At 43.0% G+C, this 27,820-nt stretch overlaps 1 protein-coding gene across 9 annotated transcripts in view; it reads right to left on the reverse strand.

Moving 5' to 3' along the window:
- Positions 1 to 995: 995 nt before the first annotated feature.
- The window catches only part of sox5 (SRY-box transcription factor 5), a 115,464-nt gene continuing 88,639 nt past the window's right edge, over positions 996 to 27,820 (reverse strand). For 4 of the 9 annotated variants that reach the window (XM_070549079.1, XM_070549071.1, XM_070549060.1 and 1 more), the window contains 7 exons: positions 16,498 to 16,662; positions 11,524 to 11,719; positions 7,040 to 7,215; positions 4,014 to 4,116; positions 3,143 to 3,316; positions 2,102 to 2,318; positions 996 to 1,493 (listed from right to left, as the gene is read on the reverse strand). In XM_070549079.1, the coding sequence (XP_070405180.1) occupies positions 1,196 to 1,493; positions 2,102 to 2,318; positions 3,143 to 3,316; positions 4,014 to 4,116; positions 7,040 to 7,215; positions 11,524 to 11,719; positions 16,498 to 16,662 (1,329 nt within the window). In that variant the 3' untranslated portion in view covers positions 996 to 1,195. Of the gene's footprint in view, positions 1,494 to 2,101; positions 2,319 to 3,142; positions 3,317 to 4,013; positions 4,117 to 7,039; positions 7,216 to 11,523; positions 11,720 to 16,497; positions 16,663 to 24,269; positions 24,345 to 25,016; positions 25,131 to 25,230; positions 25,291 to 27,820 lie in introns of all 9 variants that reach the window. The other 5 variants (XM_070549091.1, XM_070549084.1, XM_070549083.1 and 2 more) reach the window with 5 other exon arrangements.

Consider the following 27,820-nt stretch of genomic DNA (forward strand, 5'->3'; position numbering starts at 1 on the left):
TGTTAATAATATTATTAGACTAGAGGCAGATTTTGAAGAGGAAATAGTAAAATACAGTATTTAAACAAAAACACTGACTGGCTGACTTCAATCCAGCTCCACCACAGCAGGACGACGTTGATTGGAGGGAGCAGGAAACACTTCAAGACATAGCTCTTTGTGTGTGTGTGTGTGTGTGTGTGTGTGTGTGTGTGTGTGCGTGCGTGTGTGCGTCTTGGTCAGCAGCATCAGAACAAGTTGCTTTCAGAATCTTGTTTTTAGCTTCATGTTTACAAAAAAGAGAAGTGCAAGCCTCTGGTAAATGTGAACACACACCGACACACACACGGGTGAACCTGTATGATAGAGAGACAGGAGGGTCGGAGTGAGAAGAAAACTCGTGGATTGTCTAGTTGCTCCCCGTTTCCTCCTCCCTGAAAAACCCCTCAAAGTGGGACAGTCCGAGCATTTTCCTGCCAGCTCTGCCCGGACCATCCCATCAAACTTCAAACAGGGGGGCGAAACGAAAAGAGAAGAGAGCGATTCAAAGGGGAGGTGTGCTAACAAAAGCACTGCGAGGCCGAAGAAAGGAATTTTGTTTCTTAAAAATAAATGTCTGATCAGGAGCTTTACAACAAAAACGGGGAAAGTCTCTTTTTTCTATTATTATTCAAACTCGTAGCACAAAAACAACAAATCACATTCACAAGCCACTTATTGGCACCGTGTACCTGAGTGAGAATATTATAGAACCAAAGAACAAAAAAAGCTGTTTCTTAAAAGTGTCTCTTGATAATAAACAGGTCCGCCACCCTAAAGTGTCATCTTTTAGCCTTTAACAGGTCCGCTGTTTAGTTTCTCATTTAAAACCTCTTCCTTTGTCTGCAAACAGGACTAGAAGTAAGTTTTTCTGCAGTTCTTCTCACTTTACACTCAGCCTCTTGCAGTAGTACTTGAATATTCCTCAGTTAGCTTTCGACTCCAGTATGTAACAGTCAGTGTGAGTGACAGGTCCTGTGCTTCATTGGTTGATCACTTGCTGGTATCAGGACTTCAGGGGCAGGGGGTTGTCTCAGTAAAACGAGTCCATGTTAGTCAGGAAGGGTTGGGGTTTTCTGATTGGCAAAAAGTCTTCTTCCTGATTGGACGGTTTGGGATCATTTTAGAGTTATACCAGCAATGATTGGCTTAAAAAGTGAGTTCTTGCAATGGCGTCTTATTGGGTGATGTGGTTCTCGTTGTCGCTGGCGTAATCAGCCTCTTCGTCCTCGTAGTCAAAGTCATCGTAAACATCGCCATTGCTATCGTCCAGCCGCAGCTCCTCCTCCTTGATCCTTGGCTCGTCGCCCTTCAGGCCAGACATGTTGGGGATCTGGTGGTGGTTGGCGTTGGGCTCGGGGCTGCTGGACATGCTGGAGTGCTCTGAGGGCATCTGGGGGGAGGGCATTCCCGCCATGGACAGGGCGCTGGGGTAGACCATGCCTGCAGAGTTGAGGGGCAGCTGGCCCTGCTGCCTGGAAACACACACGCAAAAGTGTGTCAGTGGCATATATTGAAGTTGTTATCAACATTTAATAATAACATTAATAATTTACTGCTTTGTTATATTTGAATGATCTCAAAACTTCTAATGTTGTTGCTGTAACCCCCTAAGGCCTGATTCACACGGCAATACAATTATGTTGATTTCTGCTCCGATTCTCCCCGTTAGACAGTCTTAAGAATACCTCCGATCGTTGTAATGACTCTAAAGATAATCTCATCAGTTATTCTTGCCGTGTGTGGTGTGTTACGATTGCTCTGATCTGCTTAGGACTTTTAATTGGGGGTAATAAACATGTTGGATTGTCTTTATCCAATATCATATTTGTTGAATGTCCCAAGAACAAACGAGTGGGCTGTCTGTTTAATGTGACTTATAGACCATCAGAAAGCCTGCTGCGCAGAGCAAGTTTATTTACTATGACGTCACGTTTGATCCCAGAGGTTTTGTCCTGGCAATGTTGGTGAATGGATTTGGATTTTTTTCTTCCCACAATGGGTCTCTCATGTTTTGTTGAGTGAACCAGGCCTCAGAAGGCTCCAGACTGGCAGTTTGGAGCGTCAAATCAACCTGCCTCACCCTACACTGAAGTACTGTCTCATCTCCTGCCTGCGGGATCTCATGATAGCCTTGTACTCGCCGATGCGCAGCTTCTTTCCGTCCACCAGGCAGGTGCGTTTGGGCCGCGGCTTGTACTTGTAGTCGGGGTATTTCTCCAGGTGCTGCTTGCTGAGGCGAGCCTGCTCCTCGTAGTATGGCTGCTTCTCCAGGTTGGTCATGGCTTTCCACCTTGATCCTGCACATAAAGGAGGTTATCATGACTAGTTAGAAGAGCAACAAGCACACTCATCAGTTTCATGGAAGATAAGACGTCTCTTTGAAGCCTCGCATTAAAACTGACATGCTTAACCAACGCTTTCACACACACACACATGCAAGCACGCACGCACACACACATGCACACAGTGTAATGCTGGAAGTGGCGCCTGGTAAGAGAATGCAAAAAAGAGCAAAAGAGGGTTAATGAGGAGCACCGCTGGGACGACAGGTACTCATCTCAACTAATGAGGACTTCACTTAACCTGCTGTCATATCTCAGCTCAGTCGCTGCTCACAGATCTGCTCTATCAGTCCCCTGCATGTGTGTTTGGGGGTGTAATTTTACTCATGTCTTCCCTCCATGCCTGTGTGTGTGTGTGTGTGTGTGTGTGTGTGCGCGTGCGTAATATCTGGTCTGAATTTGCACTTGACTACTGTATGTTTAATGTGTAAAAGCTGTCAGCGCTTGGCTGCTCTCTGCCTCCGTCTCTCCCCCTCGCTCTCTGTGTTCTGCGATCTGTTAGCAATCGAGAGAGAGGCGGCTTATTAAAACCAGATTTCCCTGTGTTATAAAACGCTTAGGAGCTCTTTAAAATGTCAGGGCCGATCCCGGCGGTCTGGGGGAAATGTCAGGGAGCCTTGAGCTGCTTGTTTAATGCATAATGAATTATATCATCATTTGTCGGAGCTGTACTCTCCCCAGCCTTTCATTAACACTCGCTTACACGATGCACCGTTGTAAGGAAATCCCTTAGTCTGTGTGTGTGTGTGTGTGTGTGTGTGTGTGTGTGTGTGCCTTACCGAGGATCTTGCTGATGTTGGAGTTGTGCATGTCTGGGAAGGCCTGGAGAATCTTCCGCCTTTCGTCTTTGGCCCAAACCATGAAGGCGTTCATCGGCCGTTTTATGTGCGGCTCATTGCTGCTTCGACCTCGAGCTTCTCGGAATATTCTGGAGTCTGAAACGCTGGGTGATCCTGAGGAAGAAGACGCATGTTAGAACTGTGCTTCATTTGTCGCCCAGGCACTGAAACAAGGGATTTCCCTGATCTGATTTCAAGTGTCGCATCATTTCCCCTAACTTTCTAAAAATCGCTGTGACAGTCAGTAAGAGAGCTTCAGCGGTTTGCTCCACTGGAAGAAAGAACGACTTAGTCAGGGGCAGGAGGTGTGTGTGTGTGTGTGTGTGTGGGGGGGGGGGGGCGGGGGGGGGGGGACCAACAGCTACCAATAAACCAATGATAGGATCAAGAAATCTCTGAGTTTGTTTCACTTTTACTTTGCATAGAGCTACCTTCACAAGTGTGTGCTCCATTTAATTCATTCACCATTTAAAATGCAGTTCACAAGCATCATCAGCTCTTTTAGAACACCAGCTGCTGAATGTCTAAGTGTTGTTCCCAAATGAATGAAGAGACAAATGCTGGGATCTTTGGGTGTAAACTGTCTCCTCGCTGAGTGATCCTTTACATGAACAGATGAGCACTGACTTTAATACCTTTAATACAGTTATGGTGTTTAGTCTGCAAGTCTGTGCAAAAACAAACAAAAGCACCAACTCTGGCAAGTTTCAGACTGAGATTTGGCATTGGCAGGTACATAAGTGACTCATTTGTATCAAAGACAAAACATCTTGATCTGGACATCCCTGATGTGATTCCGTGTGTCTCCTACCGTCAGAGTCTCCACTCATGGTGAAGTCCAGCATGGCGTGGCTGAACTTGTCCTCGGCCTGCTGTTTCAGCTGCTGACTCAAACTCTCCAAGGCGGCTTTGTCCTAAACAACACAAACAGTTCACAGTCGCAGGCGGTCACTGACCGAGTCACACGCTGGGAATACGTGAATGAACGAAACCACGAAGCTGCAGTGATGAAGAACATCTTCCGTTCATCTCTAGAAAAACATTTCCTTCACCGTTTGTCTTTCTGATTTCAGAGGAAATACAAATGATATTAAAGTTATGATATCAAAGCTAATACGTGTGAAGGAATCTGTTTTAATTTGAGCTGAAATAGATTTTTAATGAACGTGTGAGATTGCATGACTCAAGAAAATGTCAAGTGTGTCTGTCTGCACCCTTGAGCACACATCTGTGAGTGTTAACATGAAATGTTGATTTTATTCTGTTTTGGAGGTTTACTGTGATGTGAGTGTAATGCAAATGAAATGTGAAACGTGTGAGTGTGTGTGTGTGTGTGTGTGTGTGTGTGTGTGTGTGTGTGTGTGTGTGTGTGTGTGCGATCAGCGACTCCTGGCAGCCACCTGCAAGAGCGTAGAGCGGTGGCTTGCCTCTCTCTCTCGCAGAGGCCCTCGAGGGTCGACGCATTAAAGAGAGGGAGCGCGCTAGAGAGCGCAGTGCGGACGAGAGCGAGGCCACGCCGCACGGCCCCCTGGGTATTTATTACAACCAATAAAAAGCTGATTTACTGAGCATTTACATGCCTAATGCAAGCAGCCGGCACACTCTACGCTGGAGCTTGACTGTGGGGACACACACACACACACACACACACACACACACACACACACACACACACACACACACACACACACACACACACACACACACACACACACACACACACACTGCGCTGCACCGGCGCCAACATTTTACAGTTTAATTACACGATTAGGAGCTCAAAACATTGTCGTCTTCTAAAACGAGCTTCCAAAAGTGTCCTCCTCCATTTTCATGTGACCCCAGCGAGCAGGGCGGCTGGATGGAAGGAGGGCAGAATGATAATGAAGAGCACTTTGTCTGTTTTTAGCCCAATAGAGTTAAATTGTTAGAGATAATTTCCCCCATCAGATAGAAATAAATAAACACAGCTGGAAGAGGAAGAATAAAAGCAGCTCTAGATCTCCTTTGCAAACCATTTCAAAAGTATTTTATTTAGTCATTTATGATGCTTTTTGTAAATGCATAATAATGTTCAGTGAGTTATTGAGTGATTTTGAATGTAAATCTGAATGCATTATATCTCGTATTTGCTCCAATCACAGCCTTGTTTAGGCTGCGTTACAGAAAAGGAGCACAAAATGTCCCGCCGACTTTCAGATTTCAAGATTAAATATGTTCTTTCACATGGCTTGGTGTGTGTGTGTGTGTGTGTGTGTGTGAGAGAGAGAGGTACAGATGAACAGGGAGACTGAGTGGATGACAGCCTAGTCTGACATTAAGCCCCGGTACAGTACATGAGAAAAGTGGATTGAATGGCTGACACTGGAGCCAAGACACAAAGTAGTGACAAAATTAATCCTGCGAGTGTGTCAGAGACGACACTGTTGTATTCCAACGCAGCGAGCACACCGGCTTCACACTCGCTCACCACAAAGCCCACCCAAAAAAAGAGTTGGCGTAAGTACGGCTTCAGAAGAGGAAAAAAAAGAGTAAAAAAAAAATTTTTGTTTGATCAAGTTTAAAAGTTAAATCATATCAGTGCAACATGACAAGCATAAATAAACATATTTTGATTTTATTAAAATAAATGTGTTTTCTGATTTAAAAATCACTCTAACCGCAATAAAAAAACTACTTATTCATAAAATTATAAAAATAGATCGTAAAAATGGTTTTTGTTGTTTGTTTTCATTCAGGGCATAAACCATTTTAATATGATGTGAGACAACAACAAAAACAACAAAAATAATAATAATAATAGTAATAATAATAATAATAATAATAATAAAAGTGAGGAAGAATTTAAATGTTGTAATTGTGTGATTTTATTTTATGGGATTACTTAACTTGTTTTAACTTGGTCTAGAAAAAAAAGACTTATAATTTCTTTCTATTTATTTTCACAAAATTTAAAATTATTTATTTTTTAAATTTAAAACATCTTCTTCACTTTTTCTAAAAGGTAAAGGGTAACGCCTTGTGGTTTGAATTGTGTTAAATAATGTGTGTGTGTGTGTGTGTGTGTGTTTTGTGCGCGTGTCGCACCATCCGACTCTAAATGTGTTTAACAAATAACCACAGTTTAGCGATGCTGCTGAGGAGCTGGCGCCGTCATTTCAAATTAGCATCTCCTTGATGCTCCGCTCTGCCACACACACACACACACACACACACACACACACACACACACACACACACACACACACACACACACACACACACACACACACACACACACACACACACACACACACACACACACACACAGAGCCCCACAGTGTGCCTTACAGACACACTCATTACCTCGGAGATGCCTCTGGTTTTACCTTATCTGGCCCTGTTTAGCTCTAACACATTTCAGCGAGTGCATTGTGCACCGATTTACCTCCTACATGGTGCGGCAGCGATGGCATATGGCAAGACAAATTATTACATGCTGACAATGAGACGGTACAGCTTGAGAGGACTTTGGAGACTTGGGAGGATTTGTGCGTTTAGCTCTCAGAAATCACAGGCTGAGATAAAAGACGCTAATTTGTATTCATTCACAGGGAGCTCCATGTAACTGGTGAGTGCAAATCGTTTGAAAAAAAATAAGATAAATGTAAGACAATTACTATTATACCAGGAGGAGGATTTTAAATGATCTCAAAAATGTATTTATAAACACAGCGTGAATACGTTTAGGCAGGTGTAGGCTCAAAGACATTTTAATCTAAAGAAATGACTTGGAGGATCTAACGGTGGCGCTTTCGGGGCAGGGGTTGCCTAAGCATGAAATGATAAAACAAAGGTTACCTTGTCTGAGCGGCCATTGTTGAGGCTGAGGTTGCTAACGGAGGCCAACTTGGCATCCAGGGCCTGCTGTTCCCCCTTCAGCTGCTCCTTCATCTGCCGGGCCTCAGCAAAGGCCTTGCTCACCGCCTCGTGGTCGTTCAGGTAGGCTGTTGATGATAGCGAGGACAACAAGTCTGCTGAAACGCAGACAAAAGGAGACAAAGTCAGCCACTTCGGCATTATTTCCTGCAAGCAAAACACTCATTTATGAACAAGTTAGGATGATGCATGTGTTTATTTTAGAGAAGCAGGAAGGAGGTTTTCACCCAGAATAAATCCTCTTCTGAACCGTGAGCTAAAGATATTAGCATACAGTCGATGAGGGGACGTCGCAGGGGCATTTGTGTGTTTTTGTCTCTCAGACTCACACACTGACCACTTAGCTGGCGATGTTGGAAGGTGAGTCAGAGTATGCCGGTGGCTAGCCTCCCTGCTAGGTCATCCTTCAACCCTCTACCTTCCGTCAGCCATTTACACAGCTCACACACAACCCTTCCCTTCTGAAGACCCACAAAACACTCATGCCTCTGACTGTGTGTGAGTCTGAGTGCAGCGCTATCTCCTCTCTCCATCACTTAGTTCTTCACAAAGAGTCACTGCTGCTTTATGAGGCCTCCATCTGCGCTAATCCGTGCCGCTAATGCCATCTCAGGCCAGATTACCAGCCTTAGAGTGATAATGACAGAGCCGTGAACTCTTTCAGAAGTCATAACCAGAAAATCTGGATGTTGGTTCAAATGAAAAAGAAAAAAAAATGGTGTGGAGAGTTGAGAGTGAGAGGGTGACAGAATCGGGTGGGAGTCAGTTCTAATCTGCAGTCAGAGGCGGAAGAGTGGGTGGGGGGTGGAGGTGATAGGAATTGCAGCACATGCATGATTGTGATTGCTTAAACTGACAGCATCGACAACCATCCAGATGAGTGGATGTGACCTAGATAGGTGGAGGGGGAGGTTTTGGGCGTTTTGCTCGCTTTCTTCCTCAGACTAATACATTTTTATCAGGGCAGAGAGCTTGGAGGACAAAGACAAGCGTGTGATTGTGGTAGAAGTTACATGCGGTGACAGCCCTTCACTTTGCTCTGAGACGAGTAGATGGATGGATGGAAAATGTGTGTGAGAGAGGACAGTGCCTCTAGGTGGAGAGGAGTCCTCAAAGACCAGAAGGTGGACACGTACCTCCAACATCTGGGTGGATATTTGGATTTAGAGTTAGGGAGATACCATTAGCATTAGCGGCGCTTCATTTAGGACAAAATAATCATGATGGTGATTTTTTTTTGTCAGTGCAGAAGTCATAAATGGTGAATGGCCTGTATTTGTGTAGCACATTGTTAGGGTTCCACAACACCCCAAGGCTCTTCACAATACAATCAGTCATTCACCCATTCACACGCTGGTGGTGATGAGCTACGATGTAGCCACAGCTGCCCTGGGGCGCACTAAAGTGAGACTGCCAAGCACTGCTGCCACTGGTCTTTCTGACCACCACCAGCAGGCAAGGCGGGTCTTGCTCAAGGACACTGCAGCAGCATTCTCTGGTGGGAGCCAAGATTGAACCAACAACCTGACAATTACTGGACAACCCACTCTACCTCCTGAGCTACTGCTGCCCATGATGATTTAGAAGATTTAAGGAAACGATTTATGTCGGCAGGTGGCAGAGTTTTGGTGTTTAGTGGAGATTAAAACTACGTATCTAGCTAAAGCCAGTGATGCTGGTTTAAACCAACACATTCTCACACCCAAAGCATCCAAAACCGACGATGGGTGGCAAAGCGTCGGGAGGCGACACACTGTGCCAGAGTGTCGTTTTTCGACTGCCGCGGGCAAACAAAGATTTCACCGAATTCTGACATTTACTCTTTTGCAAATGCAAAACTTGTTGTTGTAACGTCCCTCTCCAACACGGTTAACGGGAAGTTTAGAATGAGAAACTGGGTTAAGGTTAGGATGTGGGTGAGGGGAAGGTTAAATAGCAAGACGTTACAGGTCGGTGAAATGTGCGTTTTACTGCAGGCATTGGACACCAATGCTCTGGCACTGGCCCTCGCCTCCCGACGCATTAGGTCTCCCAGTGGAAACAAATGCTTGGTCAACCATCATCAATTTTCGATGCTTTTGGTGTGAGAATGTGTTGGTTTAAAACAAGTGAACGCTAACTTACCAACTAGATTATTACATCACGGAGAAGACAGCATTGCTATAAAGCCAGAGAAGTGCTGCTATGCTAACCTGGAAGTCCAAACGGTGAGAATAAAATTTGCGTTTCAGGTAGGGGTGTTGCTTAAAAATAAAGTTGTATGAAAAAATGTTGTTGGACACTGCAACACAGAGTGTGTGGTGGTCCTAACTGATGAAGAAAATGAAAATTTGTTGACATGTGCTGACTGTGTTTTGCCTTCGTTCTGCCATTTACATGCTAATGCCACAAAACTCACAAGTTAAGCCTTGAAAACATAAAACATGACAATATAAGTTAAATGATCATGTTTGTCAGTCGCATTAAAGCTTAATTTAAAATACAATTGCGAGTAATTGCACAGCTCTACATAGGACTTACGAAATGGAAAACTGGTTTGACATAGACGTTAACAGTATTTTCCCAAAACATCTGAAACTAAAATTAACAAGAGGTAAGTACTCAAGTTTGTCTCATAAAAAAAAGCAGAAGAAAATGTGTATCTAAAAAAAACCCATTCATATTCTGCATCATAACACCTCCCCCCCACCCCCACCCCCGACGCACAGATTCCAAATCAAAACAACCACCTTTGGACCTGATTTCCAATTTGTCTGGCCCCACAATCCACTCTGAACTTGTAACATGAACCCTAATACGATGGGATTCTGTAATACCGAGTGACCGGCTAAAACTCCGTGGCAACAGATGGGCCTGTTAGCTTCCAGAGTATCAGAGATACACACACACACACACATTGGTCTCCACACACAAATAATTCAGTGAGGATCACACACAAACTTAAAACACTGTAATCCATTTTTCTGAACAAAAAACATCTGGGACTGAAAATCCACTAATCTGATATTAAATCCGCCGATTTGTTGAAAAACAGTGAGATTAGCCAGGAAGTCAGGGAAAAAATGACTAACTGCCTATTGCATAGGAGGAGGAGGAGGAGGTGGGATTGTGTGTGTGTGTGCTTTTGTGTGCGTTTTGAGTGAGTGTTTGAGTGTGTGTGCTGTCATTGTGTCATTAATGCTGAGTGTTTGCGCTGTCCTGGCTCATGTAAGAGGCTTGTCTAATCTCATTGGTGATACCTCCTGTCTGTCATGCACCCCTCTCTTTATTATTCCCCTGCTTCGTTGCTCTTGGAAGAAAAAAAAAATTAAAAAAGGTGCTAATCCTCATCCCTCTCTCCTCTTCCCTTCTATCCTCAGTCCTATGTCTCTCTCTGTCTCTTTCAGTCACTAATAAACACATAACAATGAAGCAGCCCGCAGGCAAATAGCTGCACGGAGGAAAAAAGACACAAACACACTAATTATAGCCTGTTACATATGTGTAATATTTGAACTATCAGCGATGCATGAAAAATGGATTAAGGAGTACAAAATAGTGATTCATTTATGTCATGTTTTCTGTATGTGTGCATATGGCTGGGTACGATTATGGATCTGGCACACGCAACAGCAGCACCAACGTGAGCAAAACACTATTCTTGTCAAAGCTACTACCAGCAGGACTGTTAATGTTTCCTTGAAGACGCTAATTGTCTTTATGAGAACAATATGCAAACTCTTGTTAGGAAAAGTACATTAGGCTGTAGAAGTAATAAACAATATTATTTAGTTTTACTTTTGCAGTTCTCAACTTGGCCAAAAACTGAATGTATTTAATAAATTAAATGAGTGGGAATGTTATAATTAGAAATGCACGACTTTTACGTTTTTTGCCAACATCTGATATGTAAATATTTAAACTTTTCAGACCAATTGCCAGTGCCAAAAAAGATCGTGTGTACTTTAGAGGAGCTGCTATATTATAAATTCGACACTTATTAAAATGAACAAAACTTCTTCATTTGCATAAAAAAATGTTTATCTGGGAGTAACTTTTTAACACTGAGACTGTGGAGCTCATCCAACGGTCACCGTCTTCTCTCTGAAGGCGGGTTTTGAACTGGATGCCTTTTGAGATTTTCGAAGACATTTCATTTTGAAGCGGGTATCAGTCGATAGCAATGAGATGACGACATCTTCATGAGTCTCTGACATATTAAGGATGTAATCTCAGCTAAATGAGCGCTTAGCTTTCAACAATAATCTAAGTTAATAGTTAAATCTGTCTTTTTTTCTGAAGAGTGTGTGTATTATTTTTGCCTTAAAAAGTTTAGGTAAGTGCTCTCAGCCGGATCTGTGAGAAACCTAACCCAAAGAGCAGACGCCAGGTTTCCTGGAGCACATGTGCAACCTAAACTCGCTTACCTATTGAGCTGACTCTGGCTGGTGGTCCTCCAACGCTTGAGGGCACGGCGCTGTGCTTCATGGAGCCAGTGGGGCCCAGCTTGGTGGCAGCAGCAGCAGCGGGAACCTGTGGGGAAGTTGGGGGGGAGTTGGGTGACTTGCTCTCGGATGCCTTAGGCTTGGCCGATAGGTTCAGTGGCTGTGCACCCTCACTGTCCTGCAAAAACCAAAACAGCACAGTTTCGCCCGCTGTGACCACCGTAGGAATTTGGAGGCGGGAGGCAGGGGGGACACCCTTGCCACTCCCTGACCAAGTACTAATTAAACGGAAGTCCATGCACAGCAATCTGAGGCAAGCCTGGCAGGATGACAAAGTGACAGGGTGCATGCCACTGCCTGTCTGAAAACAGCTCAGAAAGCATCAGGTAACAAACTTCAACACGTTTCGGTGCAAATCTCTGACAATCACATGCAGAATAATGGCCCTCCTGCAACAGTCATGCACATGCATGTGCACGTGCACACTCCACATGCAGGCTCCAGTAAACATGCAAGCAAAACACTTTCGTCCTCAAAACTACAGAGAACGCCCCGTTCAAGTCATGTCTCAGTGTATCAAAGAGTGAGCGCAACAGAGGACAGTCTGTCACTTCAAACTGCTCTGAGTCCATCAGAAACAAGGGAACTACGTGAACATCCGAGTGTGTGTGGAGAACAGCAGGGAACAAATCCACACACACTCCCAACATCTGTAAACAATCAATACAACTCCTGCTGAAGCACTCTTCTCCAGTTGAGTTAGCAGCACTTATACCTATTGGTCTTCATGTGGCCCACCACGCACATTATTTTGTAAACTGTCATGGCAACGTCACCCCTGCTGATGACCTAATCCAATCAGGGGCAACCTTGGACGATCACATGGCAGGAAGGGAGGAATTAGATCAGAGTGGGAGCAGATGTACAGAAACTACTCTGTGTAATTAAAACTCAACAATTAAAAGGAATGCAGGATTGGGAAAGGGGTAATGTTAGAGGAAGTTAAAGACGCACAACAATAGTGTTGAAATTGTGATTTAGAAATACACTTTGTTGCTTCAGATGCATTTGTCATTCAGCATAACGAAGGAGAACTTTGAGCATTGCTGGCAAAATTGAAAACCTAATAAGATGATAGAATAGAGACGTTATTTGGCTTTATTTTCTGGTCATTAGCCTAATTGCTGCTTAGGCGGTATAGTAACCGCCATATAGTAGGATTCAAAAGGAGCTAAAGTATTGTCTCTGTGTGTGTGTGTGTGTGTGTGTGTGTGTGTGTGTGTGGTATATTCACTCATTAAGGCCGACTTTCCCTGAGTCTCGCTAAGCCTTACGAGCCCCTCACAACTCAATTAAGCCCTTCCAATTAAGTCCTTTTGTGTGTGTATGCCCTTGCATGTTTGTGCGCGTGAGCCATCTTCGGTTAGTGCGTGCGCACATGCATGTGCAGGGAGGCCTAAATGGATTGTCCTTCATTAAGGGGGTCTTTCTTAATAGACGAGGACCCCCAAAGATGCCTTCGGCTAGACAATGCGCCGAAAAAGAAGAGAAGAGAAAAGGAGCAAAAACCGAGCGAGATCTTCTCAATCCTGACCCATATTATGGTGGGCTTTGGCTGTAAAGGCGTTTGAATATTTATTACAAATAGATAATGCCTCTGCCTCTTGTACAGTGGATGGGGGGGAGTTTCCTCTTTGCGCCGAGCCAAATCCTGCAGTGGGAAGGTGGCCAACCTGCATTATGCCAGTGTAGAGGAATTAGTTTAGAGAGTAGAGCTGAGATGCTTGGACAGACTTGCTTATGTGTGTGTGTGTGTGATTGTTCAACGAGCTCTAAATCTTATGAAAATGTCTGTGTGTGAGAAAGAGAGAGAGAGAGAGAGAGAGAGAGAGAGAGAGAGAGAGAGAGAGAGAGAGAGAGAGAGAGAGAGAGAGAGAGAGAGAGAGAGAGAGAGAGACAGAAAGGGAACTCTAAAGCCTCTCAAAGGCTTGGAATCTTGAATTAATACAATTGCTTTTGTGTCTCTCTTGGCTGATGAAACAGTCTCCAGCTTTGAGACAGAAAACACGCAGAGTGACAGCGAGAGCCAAAGGGATATGGAGAGATGGAGAGGAAGCAGAAGGGGGAGAGATAATGCCTGTGTGGGCTGCGTTTCACTTCTGCCGTCGCCGACATGTGCGAGTGACATCAGCGCTCTGCATCTTATCACGGGAGCTGACGGTTCAATTAAAACGACGGGCGAGCTTTGGCGGTTCGTCCCCGTCAGGTCCACGCAAGCCTGTGTGGAGGTGTAGTCATGTCAGGACCCTGAGATGGACAGTTTCTTCCTTTAGTGCCTCCTCCACTTATCCTTTCCTCCCAGCTTAAAGGGACAATTAGCTATGATATCATATCAGACTTTCTATTAGATAAGCAGACACTCAGCTGGCAGATATGACACCAGTATTTGAGTCAGATTCAACACACATTCATCTATTTTGTGCTGAGATAGAAGTAATTATTGATCGTTTCCCTCAGGAATAAAACCCCTTTTATGTAAAAAAATAAAAGTGTCCAGAATATTGATGTTATTGATGAACCACTCTGATCCACTAGGGCTACTTATGGAGTTCCTCATGGTGTGGTGCTCGGACCAATTCTCTTTACTTTACATATGCTTCCACTGGGGAATTTTTCTTGACAGTCCTTTTACATTTTTGTGGTGGAAATTTCTTATAAAACCTTAAATGCCCAAAATTACGTGCAGTAATATGACATCACCATCAGTCTAGGCATATAGTAATACCTTAAACCCCATATATTTAGAAGAAAGCTTCAACGGTCAAAAAAAAAAGAATAACTCTTCTACGTTCCAACTCAGTGGGACTCCAGCTGATATTTTACATTTTCTTTTTTAATTTACTGTCAAACTAGTCACCAATAGTGAGAAACTGAGGTACATATGACTGCAAAAGCCACTTTTAAGCCACTGTTATAGTTAATTCTTGATCAAAAGAATAAACGATTTGATGTGTGTGTGTGTGTGTATGGTGTTTGTGAACTTTCTTGTTTTGAGAAGTTTAAGGCTACATAACTGAAACTCATCAGCACCTTCTATAAATGCCTGGCCCTATTTAAACAGTCATAACAGCCTGTTACAAAAGTCTAGGCTGAAAATTAAAAAAGAGAAAAAAATCTGCTGGCAGAAGCGTGTGTGTGTGTGTGTGTGTGTGTGTGTGTGTGTGTGTGTGTGTGTGTGTGTGTGTGTGTGTGTGTGTGACAGCATATTGCCATTATCTTCCAGATGTTGGGATTGATGCTGCTCGGCAGTTTGACTGAATACTAATCTATAAAGACAAATTCAGATTCCTAACTAATTATAAAATGTGAAATAACTTTCAGCTGCCGTGTGGCCGTGATGCGTGTGCTGCAGAATTCTGGTTTGCATGCATGCCTGCTTACATCTGATGATCCACTCTTGCATACAAGAAATCTGCAGTGATTTGAGTGTGTCTGTGTGTGCTGGTGTTTTAACCTGTGTATGTGTGTGCATTTTCGAGTGTGCGTATGCGTCCGTGTCTCACCCGAGGGTAAAGCACTTAAGCTGTGTGTGCCTGAGTCCAAACAGCTGTGAGCGGAGCCGGGTGCTGTGTTTCTAAATGACTGGAGACCTGAGATAGAGCCCACATGGGGAGCACACCACTGAAATATACATGTGTCTCCACCAGAGAGAGAGAGGGATAGTTTGGTCGGAATGAGCGAGAGCGCTTCAGTGGTCAGTCTGAGCATCAAGGATGTCTTCAAAAGTTTTATGGACGTCAATGGCTCTCCAGTTGAGCTGCCATTTGGGCCCCATGGGGACGGTCAGGGTCCACGTTGGTCCACTCCCGAGTCAGCCACTTCCTGCTGGACGGAGGAGGCCATTATGACTCCCCTCTGTCCTTCCACCACAGGCCGTGGCACTTGCCTGTCAGCAGAACTCCATATATATGGAAATAGGATGTGTGTGACAGCAGGGCATGATGGTACGGTGTGTGTGATGGAGATGTTGGGAGGAGCTGACAGAAAAGGTTGCAAAGGTACAAACTCAGGGGTCATGTCCGACCTTTCACTGGTAGAGTAGAACGGGGAGGAATGGAAATAAGAGCAAAATAAAAGAAACTGGAAAGTCTCTTTTTTTAGGGTCAAGAGTGAAAAATGTTCTTGTGTGCGTTTAGTTCTGATTGGCCACATCTTGTGTGAATACCGTCACCGCATGGCAGGAATCATGGGTGTGTTTGTAGTTTAGAGCGTGAGGCGGTCGGGGTGGACAAAAGCCAACGAAGTATTCATAGAATTCCACCTGGATGGACACAAGGCTTCTTCCCATCTCCCCCATCGAGCAGAAAAACGACAAAACCGCCAACAGATCTGCAAATCGGCCACGAGCAGACACCAGCTGGAGTTCTGAGATAAAGTTGGACTTGTTCGATTTAAGGCAGGAAGTAACTTCTGCAAGGTAACACGTTTTATCCAGGTGAGCGTTTGTGTGAGGAGCGGTTTGCTGCTCGGAGCACTTGTTTGTTCGAGACGGAAAAAAAACACACACACAAAAAAACACACTGAGGTATGGTGCCAAACTCAATTAAGCACATTCTGCTCAGAAACACAGGCGGTCATTCTCGTACTGTACGTCTGTGATATTTAAAATGTTCAGTCGGACACTGAGACAGAATTAGGCAGCAAAAGTAAATTTTGCCTTTAGCAGAGTCCAAAGACTTGTTTTTTTTCCTTAGAAACAGGAAGAATTTCAAACTGCTATGTGGACATTATCAAAAATGTTTTCAGAGATGAACTTTCATCAAGAATTCTAAAAAAAAAAGATGTGTTGCCACAAAAAAAGGAAACATAAATCTACTGTAGCAGCCTTTTCTGAACGTAGAAGCATGCAGAGGCACAAACACAGACACGGGCCCTGCATGCTTTATTTCTCTTTACCTTGGTTTTGTTTGTGGGTGGGGGGCTGCGGCCCTTGTCGCTCTGTGGGTGTGTGTTGGTGGGTGGGGAGTGTGTGCCCAGGTTAGCTTGGGGTGGAAGGCTGCCTCCATGCTGCTTGGCTCCTGGGGAAACCTGCATGGCCGCCAGCTGAGCTGCGTACAACTGCTGCTGGGTCAGAGAGACAGGGAGGGGGGAGAGAAAGTGAGGGTAAAAGAGAATAAAAGGAGAAGAAAAGGATGACATGAATGAATAAATGAATACTTGAGAGCATGAAAAAAAAAAGAGCTGAAAAGCCCTAGAGGAAGAGGCCATTAGTGGCCTGGGCTCTGTTTGTGTGACAGAGGGACATTTCTACTGTCACCCCCCCCACTCCCTCACCCCCTGGGAGACACGCTAACAGCTTCTCTGACAGGCCCAGAGACGGCCATGTCCCCTCCAGGTGCATCGTGGGAGAAAGGCAAACATTCCGGCTATCGAGGTCGCACTGGAGAGCCCGGCTTTGGCTGAAGGTGAAGAAAAGTGATGATGGAGGAGCAAAGAGGGGAGATTTGTGAAAATCCACCAACCAGGATTAGCCAGAGGTGTCTTTTGGCTTAGTGATGTTTTTTTTTCATTACAGTAATAATGGGCCAAAAATGCACAAAAACCCAGTAAAATAGTCCAAAATAAAGATAAATCAATTCAAAAACTGCTGTAGGGAAACAAAAAAGCTCCCTCTTTTTGTGTGTTATTTATGTATTTAATTAGTTTCCAATTAAATTAAAGCATTATGGTGCAAGCTGCTGTGCTGTGACTATACCCTGGTATATTTGTGCAACAGACACACAATAATGCCTACAACTTGGACAGAGCTGCAGTATTTCTAAACACTTCTTTCAGAATCATCCTGCAAAGCTCAATTACTTTCATGTCAGCTAATACAAATCTGCAAGATGCTGTTTTGTGTTTCTCTGAATTGTTATTCCCTCTTCTGAAGAGCAACAGAATGGCTGGTTCAGTGAGAAATAACTGATGTGTTTTCTTTTTTCTTTTTTGAATAGTTATAATTATTATTTATTTCTGGCAGAATAATTTTCTGGATGAGGACCATTTCTTTTTTCTTTTTTTGAGTTTAACTTCTGTCCTTCTGTTGGGAGTTTGGCTGCTGGCCACCGGCGTCAAACAAAGGCCGGTTTATGCAAATGGACAAGTAAGAGATGCTGTCACTGCTATTTCTCTCGTTCTCTCCATCTTGCTCTCTGTCTGTTTGGGCCTCGCTTTATCTCTGTCAACAGCCACATCACCTCCTGCTATCTTAACTAAAATAAAGACATTCATCTCTTTTTTTGTGCAAAATGACACAAAACTGGTGGCAGACAAACTTAAGCAACGACTTAGTTTTGGGAAGAATTTCCGCTTGAGCATCACTCACGTCTTCCTGTCCGCGCTTATATTAACTTCCCCAGTGACCCTGCTAGTTTTACGTCTTTAAGATTTTTTTGGCAAAAGTTCTGATTTAGATTAGGTCGTTCACTCCTCCCAGATTTGTCTCTTCTTTCTTTCGGAGTTAGAGAAACTAAAATGAAAAGAACTAAAGAAAATCTTTTGTACGTAGGACGGTTCCTGGGTTACTCTGGGTTTGGTCGCAACAAGAACAAGGCTCTGCAACTCGTGAGGAAACTCTTTTGAGACAGTTTGGAAACTCCCTCTCGAGTCATCTCCAACAGTCTCAGTCCTGTGAAAAGCTGCGGTTTGTCATGCAGCCGACAGCAGAGACTTATCAGCACCAGACTGCTGTTCTTTAAGCCAGCAGGAGATGGATCAAGACCAGATGAACAGCTATATCAGCTCAGATCAGCTGTTCCTTATTCATTTCTCTTCAATTAGCTGCTCTGTAGCTCCTGAAGAGGAGGTGGAGGAGAGATGGGCAGGGGGTGGGGGTGAGGGTGGGTGGTGGGATGCAGTCAAGCATGAACTCCCCTTTCCACTAGCCAACCCCCTCCAGCCAGTCCACCACAGGCGGTGTGTGTACACATTTTTGCATCCTCACTTGTGTGTGTGCGTGTGTGTGTGTGCTGCCATATTCTGACCAGTGGTTCAAAGGCCTCTTTATTTGCGGACTGAATTGAGTTCCATTACAAGGCCAGGCCGTGTCACTCAAATCCTGCTCAATAGGCCAGCGAGTATTCACGCACACACACGCACGCACGCACACACACACACACCGCACATGCATGCACATTCACTAACAGACACAGTAGAGAGGGCAGCGGCACTGTGGAGCAAGCCCAGAGCATCGCCACAACGACATGCATGTCAACAAACAGGAAATGACAGCAGAGAGCCCCCTGGTGCGGCTGGAGGAGCACGCACACACACACACACACACACACACACACACACACACACACACACACACACACACACACACACACACACACAAACACACACACACACACACACACACACACACACACACACACATGTATATATATACTTGTGAGGACACTGACCCTACCTATCTTTGTGAGGACATCCACTTCCTGCATAGCTGTAGTGTTGGGCCATGAAAATCTGACACTAGATGTGAGTGAAGAGTCAGAATCTCACTTCAAATTGTTGAAAAATCAAAGTTAAAAAAAAATTTATTTGGTGTACTTGTGAGGACCCACAACCGTTGCTAGGCAGATTAGGTGATGTCCTCACAATTCTGTATTTCCTCCCTAACCAATTTTTGATTAAATTTCCACATGAAAAATTTAAAATTCTTAAACTTTCAAAGCAATTTTAACTAATCAAACTGTTTTTACAAATATGTAACACTTGTTTATTATCAAATTGGCAATAGCAAAGTAAAATTTTAACATCTTGAATCACAGAGAAGCTTTTAATGTTTGCCTATAAAATACTCTATCAGTTTAAAATTTTTGTTTAGTTTTTCTTAAGAAAAAATAAAATATATTAGCTTAATTATTTTCTTGTTTGAGTGTGTAAGTTGCTAGATTTTCTTTATACTTTCAAAATGTTTTGCTTCTAATCCAAAGAGCTTTGTAATATTAAAGTGGAATGAGTGGAGCATCAAGCCCAAGTATTGTAGTGTGATTTTGGAGCTTATCCCTCTCCTTATTCTGGTCAGAATTGACAAAGCTCCTCAAATAAGAAGTGAAACATATTCAAATAACAAAAACAACTCAGTTGCCTCAACCCAAATCTACAAGGAATAACACAAACTGCATTTCGGAGAACCTTCACCAGGATTTAGCTTAAATAATATTAGATAAGGATTTTTTCTGTAATTCCCTATTCCAAGTTGTGCGGTGAAGTCTGAGCAGGTAACAGTTCATCGAGGCACCACACAAATGCTGCAAACTAAAAGGACAGACAATCACGAACATTAGGGATGCACAATCTGCATCAATAAGTTATTTTTAACATATTGGTATTGGTCCGATAAATAAAACTTGGTCAATATTAACAACAAATATTTTTTTTCCATTTTGTTTCCATTTGTTTATCTGTTTCAGATGGTTAGGGGGGTGGTGTGTATTTGTTTAGCCATGTGACAGTTATTTTAATATTCTCATAAGCGTAAATGTGTGTGGTGTGTGTACATAACAACGTAAATTCAGCTTTAATAATTTTCAATCAGTACAAAATTTGCTTATTTTAGAAGCATGTCAGTATATCTGTATCAGCAAATATCAGCTATCGGCCATAACAGTGATATCATCCATCCATCCATCCATTGTCGTCCGCTTATCCGGGGTTGGGTCGTGGGGGCAGTAGCCTAAACAAGGGAGCCCAGACTTCCCTCTCCCCAGCCACTTGGGCCGGCTCCTCCGGGGGAATCCCAAAGCGTTCCCTGGCCAGCCATGAGACATAGTATCTCCAGCGTGTCCTGGGTCTTCCTTTAGGCCTTCTCCCGGTTGGACGTGCCCGGAAAACCTCACCAGGGAGGCGTCCAGGAAGCATCCTAACCAGAAGCCCTAGCCACCTCAACTGGCTCCACTCGATGTGGAGGAGCAGCGGGTCTCTAAGGGAGAGCCCAGCCACCCTGCGGAGAAAACTATTTTTGGCCATTTGTATCTGCAATCTCGTTCTTTCAGTCACTACCCTAAACTCATGACCATAGGTGAGGGTAGGAACATAGATCGACCGGTAAATCGAGAGCTTTGCCTTCTGGCTCAGCTCTCTCTTCACCACGACAGATCGGTACAACGTCTGCAGTACTGCAGAAGCAGTGATATTAATATCAAATATTGGTATCGGCTCATCGACTAATAAACATAGAATGATTTTGGATGGTGAAAGGTATCAAATTATCCTGGAGGAACCCAGACATACATAGGAAAAATATGCAACCACCATAAAGACTAAGCTGGATTCAAACTGCATTCAGCCGTGCAGCTCCCTGTAAATCTTAGTTACAGAACATAAATAACAGGAAACATGACAGAAATTACTACAAAGTAGTTATTTTATTGAAGTAAAAAGGATTTCATTAAACTTTGCAATTGTGACTGCAACAGTTGAACTAAAATAAACTTTAGGCACCTTTAAACATTACATACATATATGAACTCAGCTCCTGTTTCTTTTAAAATTGAATATGTTTACTTTTTTCTTTTTTGAGCTAAAATGCAGTTATACATGCAGTTTTTAAAATCTTTCTAATTCATCTGCTGATAAAATATAAATTTTAGATACCAAATAAAGTAAACACGGTGCATAAAATTACATAAATGAACTCAGATCCTTCTGCTTTGAAAAATAAAATTTTCAAATATTGTTTTTATTTTCTTTTTGAGCTGTGATGCTGCTCTACTAGTAGTTCTGACATATTTCTAACTTTTAATAAATTAATACAACTTTAGGTACCATTAAATGCTCTGCATTTAACATTGCATGCATTAACTCAGCTTCTGCTGCTTTTAAAATAAAACATATCAACTACAGTTTTTTTTCTTTTTTGAGCTGTGATGTAGGCTTGCAGAGATTAACCAGTTTGACTATTAACCCCTGATAACCCCCCTTAAAGATGTCTACCACACCAACAATAAAAAAAAGGACTATGGCATGACCCTCATGGACAAAGACAAAAGTGAAACTGAACGTGCTCACGCAGCAGAAGCAGAACCAGTGACAACAACCTTCGGGACTCCTCCATTTCCACCTAAGAAGCGGTTGAAGTCTCCTGTGTGGGATGATATCTAATATATCTAAACTATTCCCACACAGGAGAATTCAACCTCTTCCGAGGTAGAAATGGAGGAGTCCCGATGGTTGTTTTCACTGATCATGCTTCTGCTGCGGGCGCGTGTTCAGTCTCAGTTTTGTTTTTGTACTTACGAGTTATGCTATTGTCTTTTTGTTTTAGTTTGATGGTGTTGAAGATCTATTTACTTGGGGTTAACCAGGGTTAATAGTCAAAACGATTAATCCCTGCAATGCTACTGTGATGCTGTTCTACTTATAGTTTTTAACATCTTTCCAACATGTAATAAAATTTAAATATCTTTAGGTACCATAAAATGCTCTGCTTGTAACATTTTTGATCTGCAATGCTGTTATAATTATAGTTTTTAACATATTTCCAATGTCTCATAAAATAAAAATAACTAGGTATCATTAAATGCTCTGCTTGTAACATTACATGCATTAACTCAGCTCCTGCTGCTTTTAACGCAAAAACTACAGCCTTTTTCTTTTTTGATCAGGGATGTGGTTATAGATGCAGTTTTTTACATCTTTCCAACTTCTGTTCTAAAGTGCTGTCTCTGTACTGAGTGCTTTCACACACAGCATTTTACCAGGAACTCTTTCAAGAGTGATGTACCGACCAAGCTGTTGCCAAACCGCTTCTTTCCCAGATTTGCTCCAAATCTTTCGGTTGAATTTCTTAGAGGTTAAATCCTGTTGATCCATGTCTGTAACAAAAAAAAAAAAAAAAAGAAACATGCTTTTATTAGTTAAAGTCATGACATCATGTTTAGGTTGTGTATTCAATTCTGACTGTTTGGATTAGGGATGAGCCGGATACTCGTTTCAGAAGAGTATCCGGTACGGATAAAGCATTTTTGACAAGTGAAACGAGTAAAAATCGTAAATATCTGTAATCGTGCTGAAGGAAAATCCTCATTGGGTAACTGACTGTCTTCACGCTCTGTGATTGGCCAGTCAAATAGAGCACCCGCCCCTCCCTACACACAAAACTCAGCAGCCGGGAGCTCACAGCTCAGTCCGTGTCCGGTCCATCCAGAAAACTCCAAATCTTGCAAAAATTCATCTTGCAGTGCAAGGTTACAGACTTGGATCAGTGGGAAAACCCCTTTTCTAACCAGCCCAGTCAATTTCCTAAGATGGCAATATTTGGTTAGCTTTAGCTAGCATTTCATATTAAAACGTGATGAAAAATACTCTGTAAGGATCCTATTTTTTGGTGACCTCAATAATCACAGCCTGCAAATGAAATAACAGGAAGGAATACAGGAGTTATTTTAGACCGGGGACTACATTACGACAACAAACTGCTGCATGGCGCTGCTGCAATGCACAAGAACATCACGCAGCAACCCCAAAAAGACACCTACATTTATAAACATAAATACATAGCTACTGGGCTTATATCTGGGCTTAGATTCCAGTTCCTGAAGGACCTTGGTTCAGCGTGGTTGGACCTACAGAAATATTTGAAATTAAATTACTTACTACAAGTTTTTCAAACGTCTGTAACCCCCAAATTCCACTACCTCCGCTCCGCTCCGCTGCGGTCCGCCCCCGCCTTCCGCAGCCGCTCGCTTCCGAACTCAATTTTTACCGGTATGCGCTCTACAACGGCTCCGCTCCGGTGCGGAGACCTGAGGTGGGCAAACAAGCATGCGCGGGATTTTCAAGATCTTGCGATACAGTCCGAGCAATAAACGCGGAAGTTAGATCCAAACACCCGTTGTGTTGGAGAAGCATCGGCATGAACTGTTTAATCTGCCCATCATTTGTGTAGAGATCAGCAGTGTTTGGATCAACAAAGTGTGACTACTTTGATAGTGAAAACTGTATTTATGGCTAACTTTTGTGCATTTAAACTTCAGCCGCCACTGATAGTTGTTAAAAGTTGTTAAACCTGTGCATATGAAACAAAAAACGCCTTTTGTTTATCGATTTATTGTGAAAAACGGAAGTTGTGCTTGCTCCTTTTCCTGTTGGGCGATGGTGATTTCTGTCCATTGACTGCGGAGGTGCTCCGGCGTCCGGCGAAAATAGGATCGATTCTATTTTTGCCGGACGCCGGAACAGAGGACGGCGCACGGCGCCGCACTGCCGGAGCACAGCCGCAGTAGTGGAATTGCTCTGATTGACTACAACGGGACCGATTTTGCTCCGGCGTTCGTGTCGGAGCGGAGGTAGTGGAATTTGGGGGTTAGACAATGTTTCCCATCCCAAGCGTGAAGCTGACAACGGAGCTGGAGAGTTCCTTCAGTAGCAGACTTACGCATTCTAGGTGTATGAAGGCATTTTGTCATTAATCCTTCCTTTCTGCAGCTGTTAAACTTTATAACTACCAAGATCACCACAAACCAAGTAAACAGCTTTTTTATCCCTGCTGACTTTTGTTATTTGCACAGTTTCTGTGTTTATTATATAATATTAAATGCACTATCTTGGGCAGGATAACACAGAGCAGTGCTACGCCCTGTTGTCCTGGCGGGGAACTGCTTTACAACACTCCCCAGGAGACTGAGAAGTCCAAAAGCAAAACATCTCTGTCCGTGTGTGTGAATGTGGAAACCACGCACCTGTTTTGTCCTTTCCATTTGACTCCTTAGACCACTCAGCTCCTGAAGGTTCTTGGCTCATCATATCTGGATGATCTACAAAAACATTTTAGATTATATGGCTTAATACAAGTTTTTTTTAGACTCTGAACTGTAGCTAGGAAATGTATCAACAGATCTATAATTGTTGTTGATAAACAGAAAAAGTTTAGCATCTAACTGAAGGAAAACTGAAGTCAAGTATCTTTGTGCCTAAAATGTTAATATGGTAATGATTTGATGAACTTCCATCTTTCTATAAAGGTTTATGTGAACTCAAACATCCCAAATACATTTCTGTATTTATAATAAGGACAACAATGTGAAATTAATGGGAATAAATGGCCTGTATAGGTATAGCGCCTTCTAAGGCCCCCAAGGCGCTTCACAACACAATCTGCTGCTGTTGTTTCCTTGGGCAAGGCACTTAACTCGCTTTGCCTGCTGGTGGTGGTCAGAGGGACCGGTGGCGCCAGTGTTCAGCAGGCCACGACAGCAGCACTCTCTGGTTGGAGCTGGGATCAAACCTGCAACCTTCCGGTTTCTGGACAATCCTCTCTACCTCCTGAGCTACTGCTGCCCCTAAGTAGTTAAGTTGTTCATACTTGTTGTAAAATGTCAAACCTCAGTTTCTTTTTTTAAGGTAATCTCTTTCAGTCTTTTATGGGGAGAATGAATTGCATGTTAGCCATTTTCAGTTACTTAAATATTTGAAAATCTGAACCAAACCTTGAGTAAAACCATGGACAGTGAGCAGGGAAGGGGAATGGGTGGGTGTTCCTTTGTTGGTCTGCTTCTTCTTTGATTTCCCTGTAGGCCTTTGGGTGCACAAGGTGGGTTCATCTAGAGTGATATGAAATTTATGAAAAAAAAATCCACTTAAAGCATTATAAAAAGAAACGGAGGCACGCCAATCTCAGTAAGCCATTGATCATTGACTGACCTTCAGAACTTTGGTCGAGCCCATTGCTTTTGTTTCTCAGCTTTTATCTTTTGAAAGATGCTGCAAAGAAAAGAAAAATAGATCTAATGTCAAGCTATAGACATAACAGTAATAATTTCCTTAAAGAGCAAGTCACCCCAGAGTATAACTTCACCCACACTTCCCATTTTAAAAATGCAACAAAAGGAGGAGTTGCAAGCTTCCCCATACTCTGATTTTTTCCATCATCTGTGTGTATTTTTAAATCCACTGAGTCATACTGTTTTCGCATTCTGATTCAGGTGTCTCAACCCACAATCATTACTAGGGGTGTAATGGTACGTTGAACTCGTATTCAGTTTAGTTCAATGTTTAATATTCCGTATATTATTATTATTATTATTATTATTATATTTATTTATTTAATATCTGAAGTGACTCGTTACAACCGAGGAATGCAGCAAAGCATTTGTGAAGCCACAACATGCACAACCTTGAGGTGGATGGGCTACAGCAGCAGAAGACCCCACGGGGCACCACTCATCTCCACTACAAATAGGAAAAAGAGGCTACAATTTGCACAAGATCACCAAAATATGATGGTTGAAGACTGGAAAAATGTTGCTGGTCTGATGAGTCTGGATTTCTGGTGGTGGTGTCATGGTGTGGGGGATGTTTTCTTGGTACACTTTAGGCCCCTTAGTGCCCATTGGGCATGGTTTAAATGCCACAGGCTACCTGAGCATTGTTTCTGACCATGTCCATACCTTCATGACCACCATGTACCCATCCTCTGATGGCTACTTCCAGCAGGATAATGCACCATGTCATAAAGCTCCAATCTTTTGAAATTGGTTTCTTGAACATGGCAATGAGTTCACTGTACTACAATGGCCCCCACAGTCAGCAGATCTAAACCCGATAGAGCATCTGTGGGATGTGGTGGAACGGGAGCTTCGTGCCCTGGATGTGCATCCCACACATCTCCATCAACTGCAAGATGCTATCCTATAAATATGAGCAAACATTTCTAAAGAATGCTTTCAGCAACTTGTTGACTCAGTAGCCATGTTTACATGCACCAAATTTCCTCAATCCAATTCAAATCTTGGTTGATCGGAATTTCTGAATCACTGTTCACATGGACACAAACTGAAATGATCTGATCATGCCGTGCTTATAAATGCATCAAGCATTTAATCCGATTAAATAGGTTGAGCATGCGCAGAAAGTTGCCTTTCCCGGAAGAAAAATTGTAAACAAACACCATGAAACGAAATGAAAAATGTAAAAACAGAAATAACAATTCTTCCTGCTTTCCCGATTCATTTATTCACTTCAATATTTTTATTTTGCTCATAGAAGTTACGTTTTCTTCAGTGAATAACTGCAGATCTATGCTTTGCTGCATTTTTATTGTTGATTAAAATAAGGGAGGGTTATGTTTCTGCCTCTTGATCAGCTGGTCCGTGGGTCTGAAGTGACAGATATGCCGTTGCGCTGCACTGTGGCGCAGAGTGGGGATGGGGGCGTTTAGACTCATGTTTTATTACTGAGCTCTGTTGTGGCTTATTATTCTTAACATGTGACAATCAGCTGAAACTGTTGAGAAAAATCTGTTTAAAATAAAACAACAGAAGACGTTCAGAAAGTTTAGAAGCCTGTGTTCATCATTAACGAACCGCATCTCAGGTCATCTACGTTAATGTGCTTTTAACACGGACTTTACTGTTGTCCAGAATATTTAACCGAGGATGTTTTCCTACCCAACATCAGCCTCCAATCAGGTCTGTAAAACTGATATTATCCTGTCTTCTTTACAAGCGTCTCTGGCGTCTCCATCACCTGCTGCAGAAGTTGCTGCGTTCAAAGCTGACAGAAACGGGGATCTGTGCGCTGCAACCTCCGCAATAAACTTGGGTATTTCCAGTACAGATTTGAAAATGTTTGTCGAGTGATTTGTGCAATAATCAGATTTTTATTTTACTTCTACAAAATGCAAGTTCTGAATTAAATATTACTGAAACGGGACGGCTTGTTATCAAATTTAAAAGCCTCTGCTCATTGATTACGCTGTCATTTTTGAAGTCAGGCAGTCCAAATGACAGCGGAGAGGCCCGCTCGCTGTTGCACACATGCGCAGTGGGCATTATTTTACCCCAACAATCCGAATAGCTGTGTACATGCACGTCAATCAGAATGATGATCGGACAAAACCACCTCCCTCAATCGAATTGAAATTTCAATCCGATCGGGCCAAATCGGATCAGAATATTTGATTGACATGTTTACATGCAGAATTTTTTATCTGATTGGGCGTTCAATCTGATGAAATATGCGCATGTAAATGTGGCTACTGCCACGTCGAATTAAGACGGTTCTGAAGGCAAAAGGGGGTCAAACACCGTATTAGTATGGTGTTCCTAATAATCCTTTAGGAAGAATAGAATAGAATACACTTTATTGATCCCACAGTGGGGAAATTCACTTGTTACAGCAGCACCAACACTTAAGGGGATAATCAGAAGAAAATTATGATATAGGTACATGTATATACACATAGGCAGTAATCTAGTAATGTAACCTTCGACCACTAAAAAAACACGAATAA

Source organism: Nothobranchius furzeri, chromosome 1 (genome assembly GCF_043380555.1).
Source record: "Nothobranchius furzeri strain GRZ-AD chromosome 1, NfurGRZ-RIMD1, whole genome shotgun sequence".
Lineage (NCBI taxonomy): Eukaryota > Metazoa > Chordata > Actinopteri > Cyprinodontiformes > Nothobranchiidae > Nothobranchius > Nothobranchius furzeri.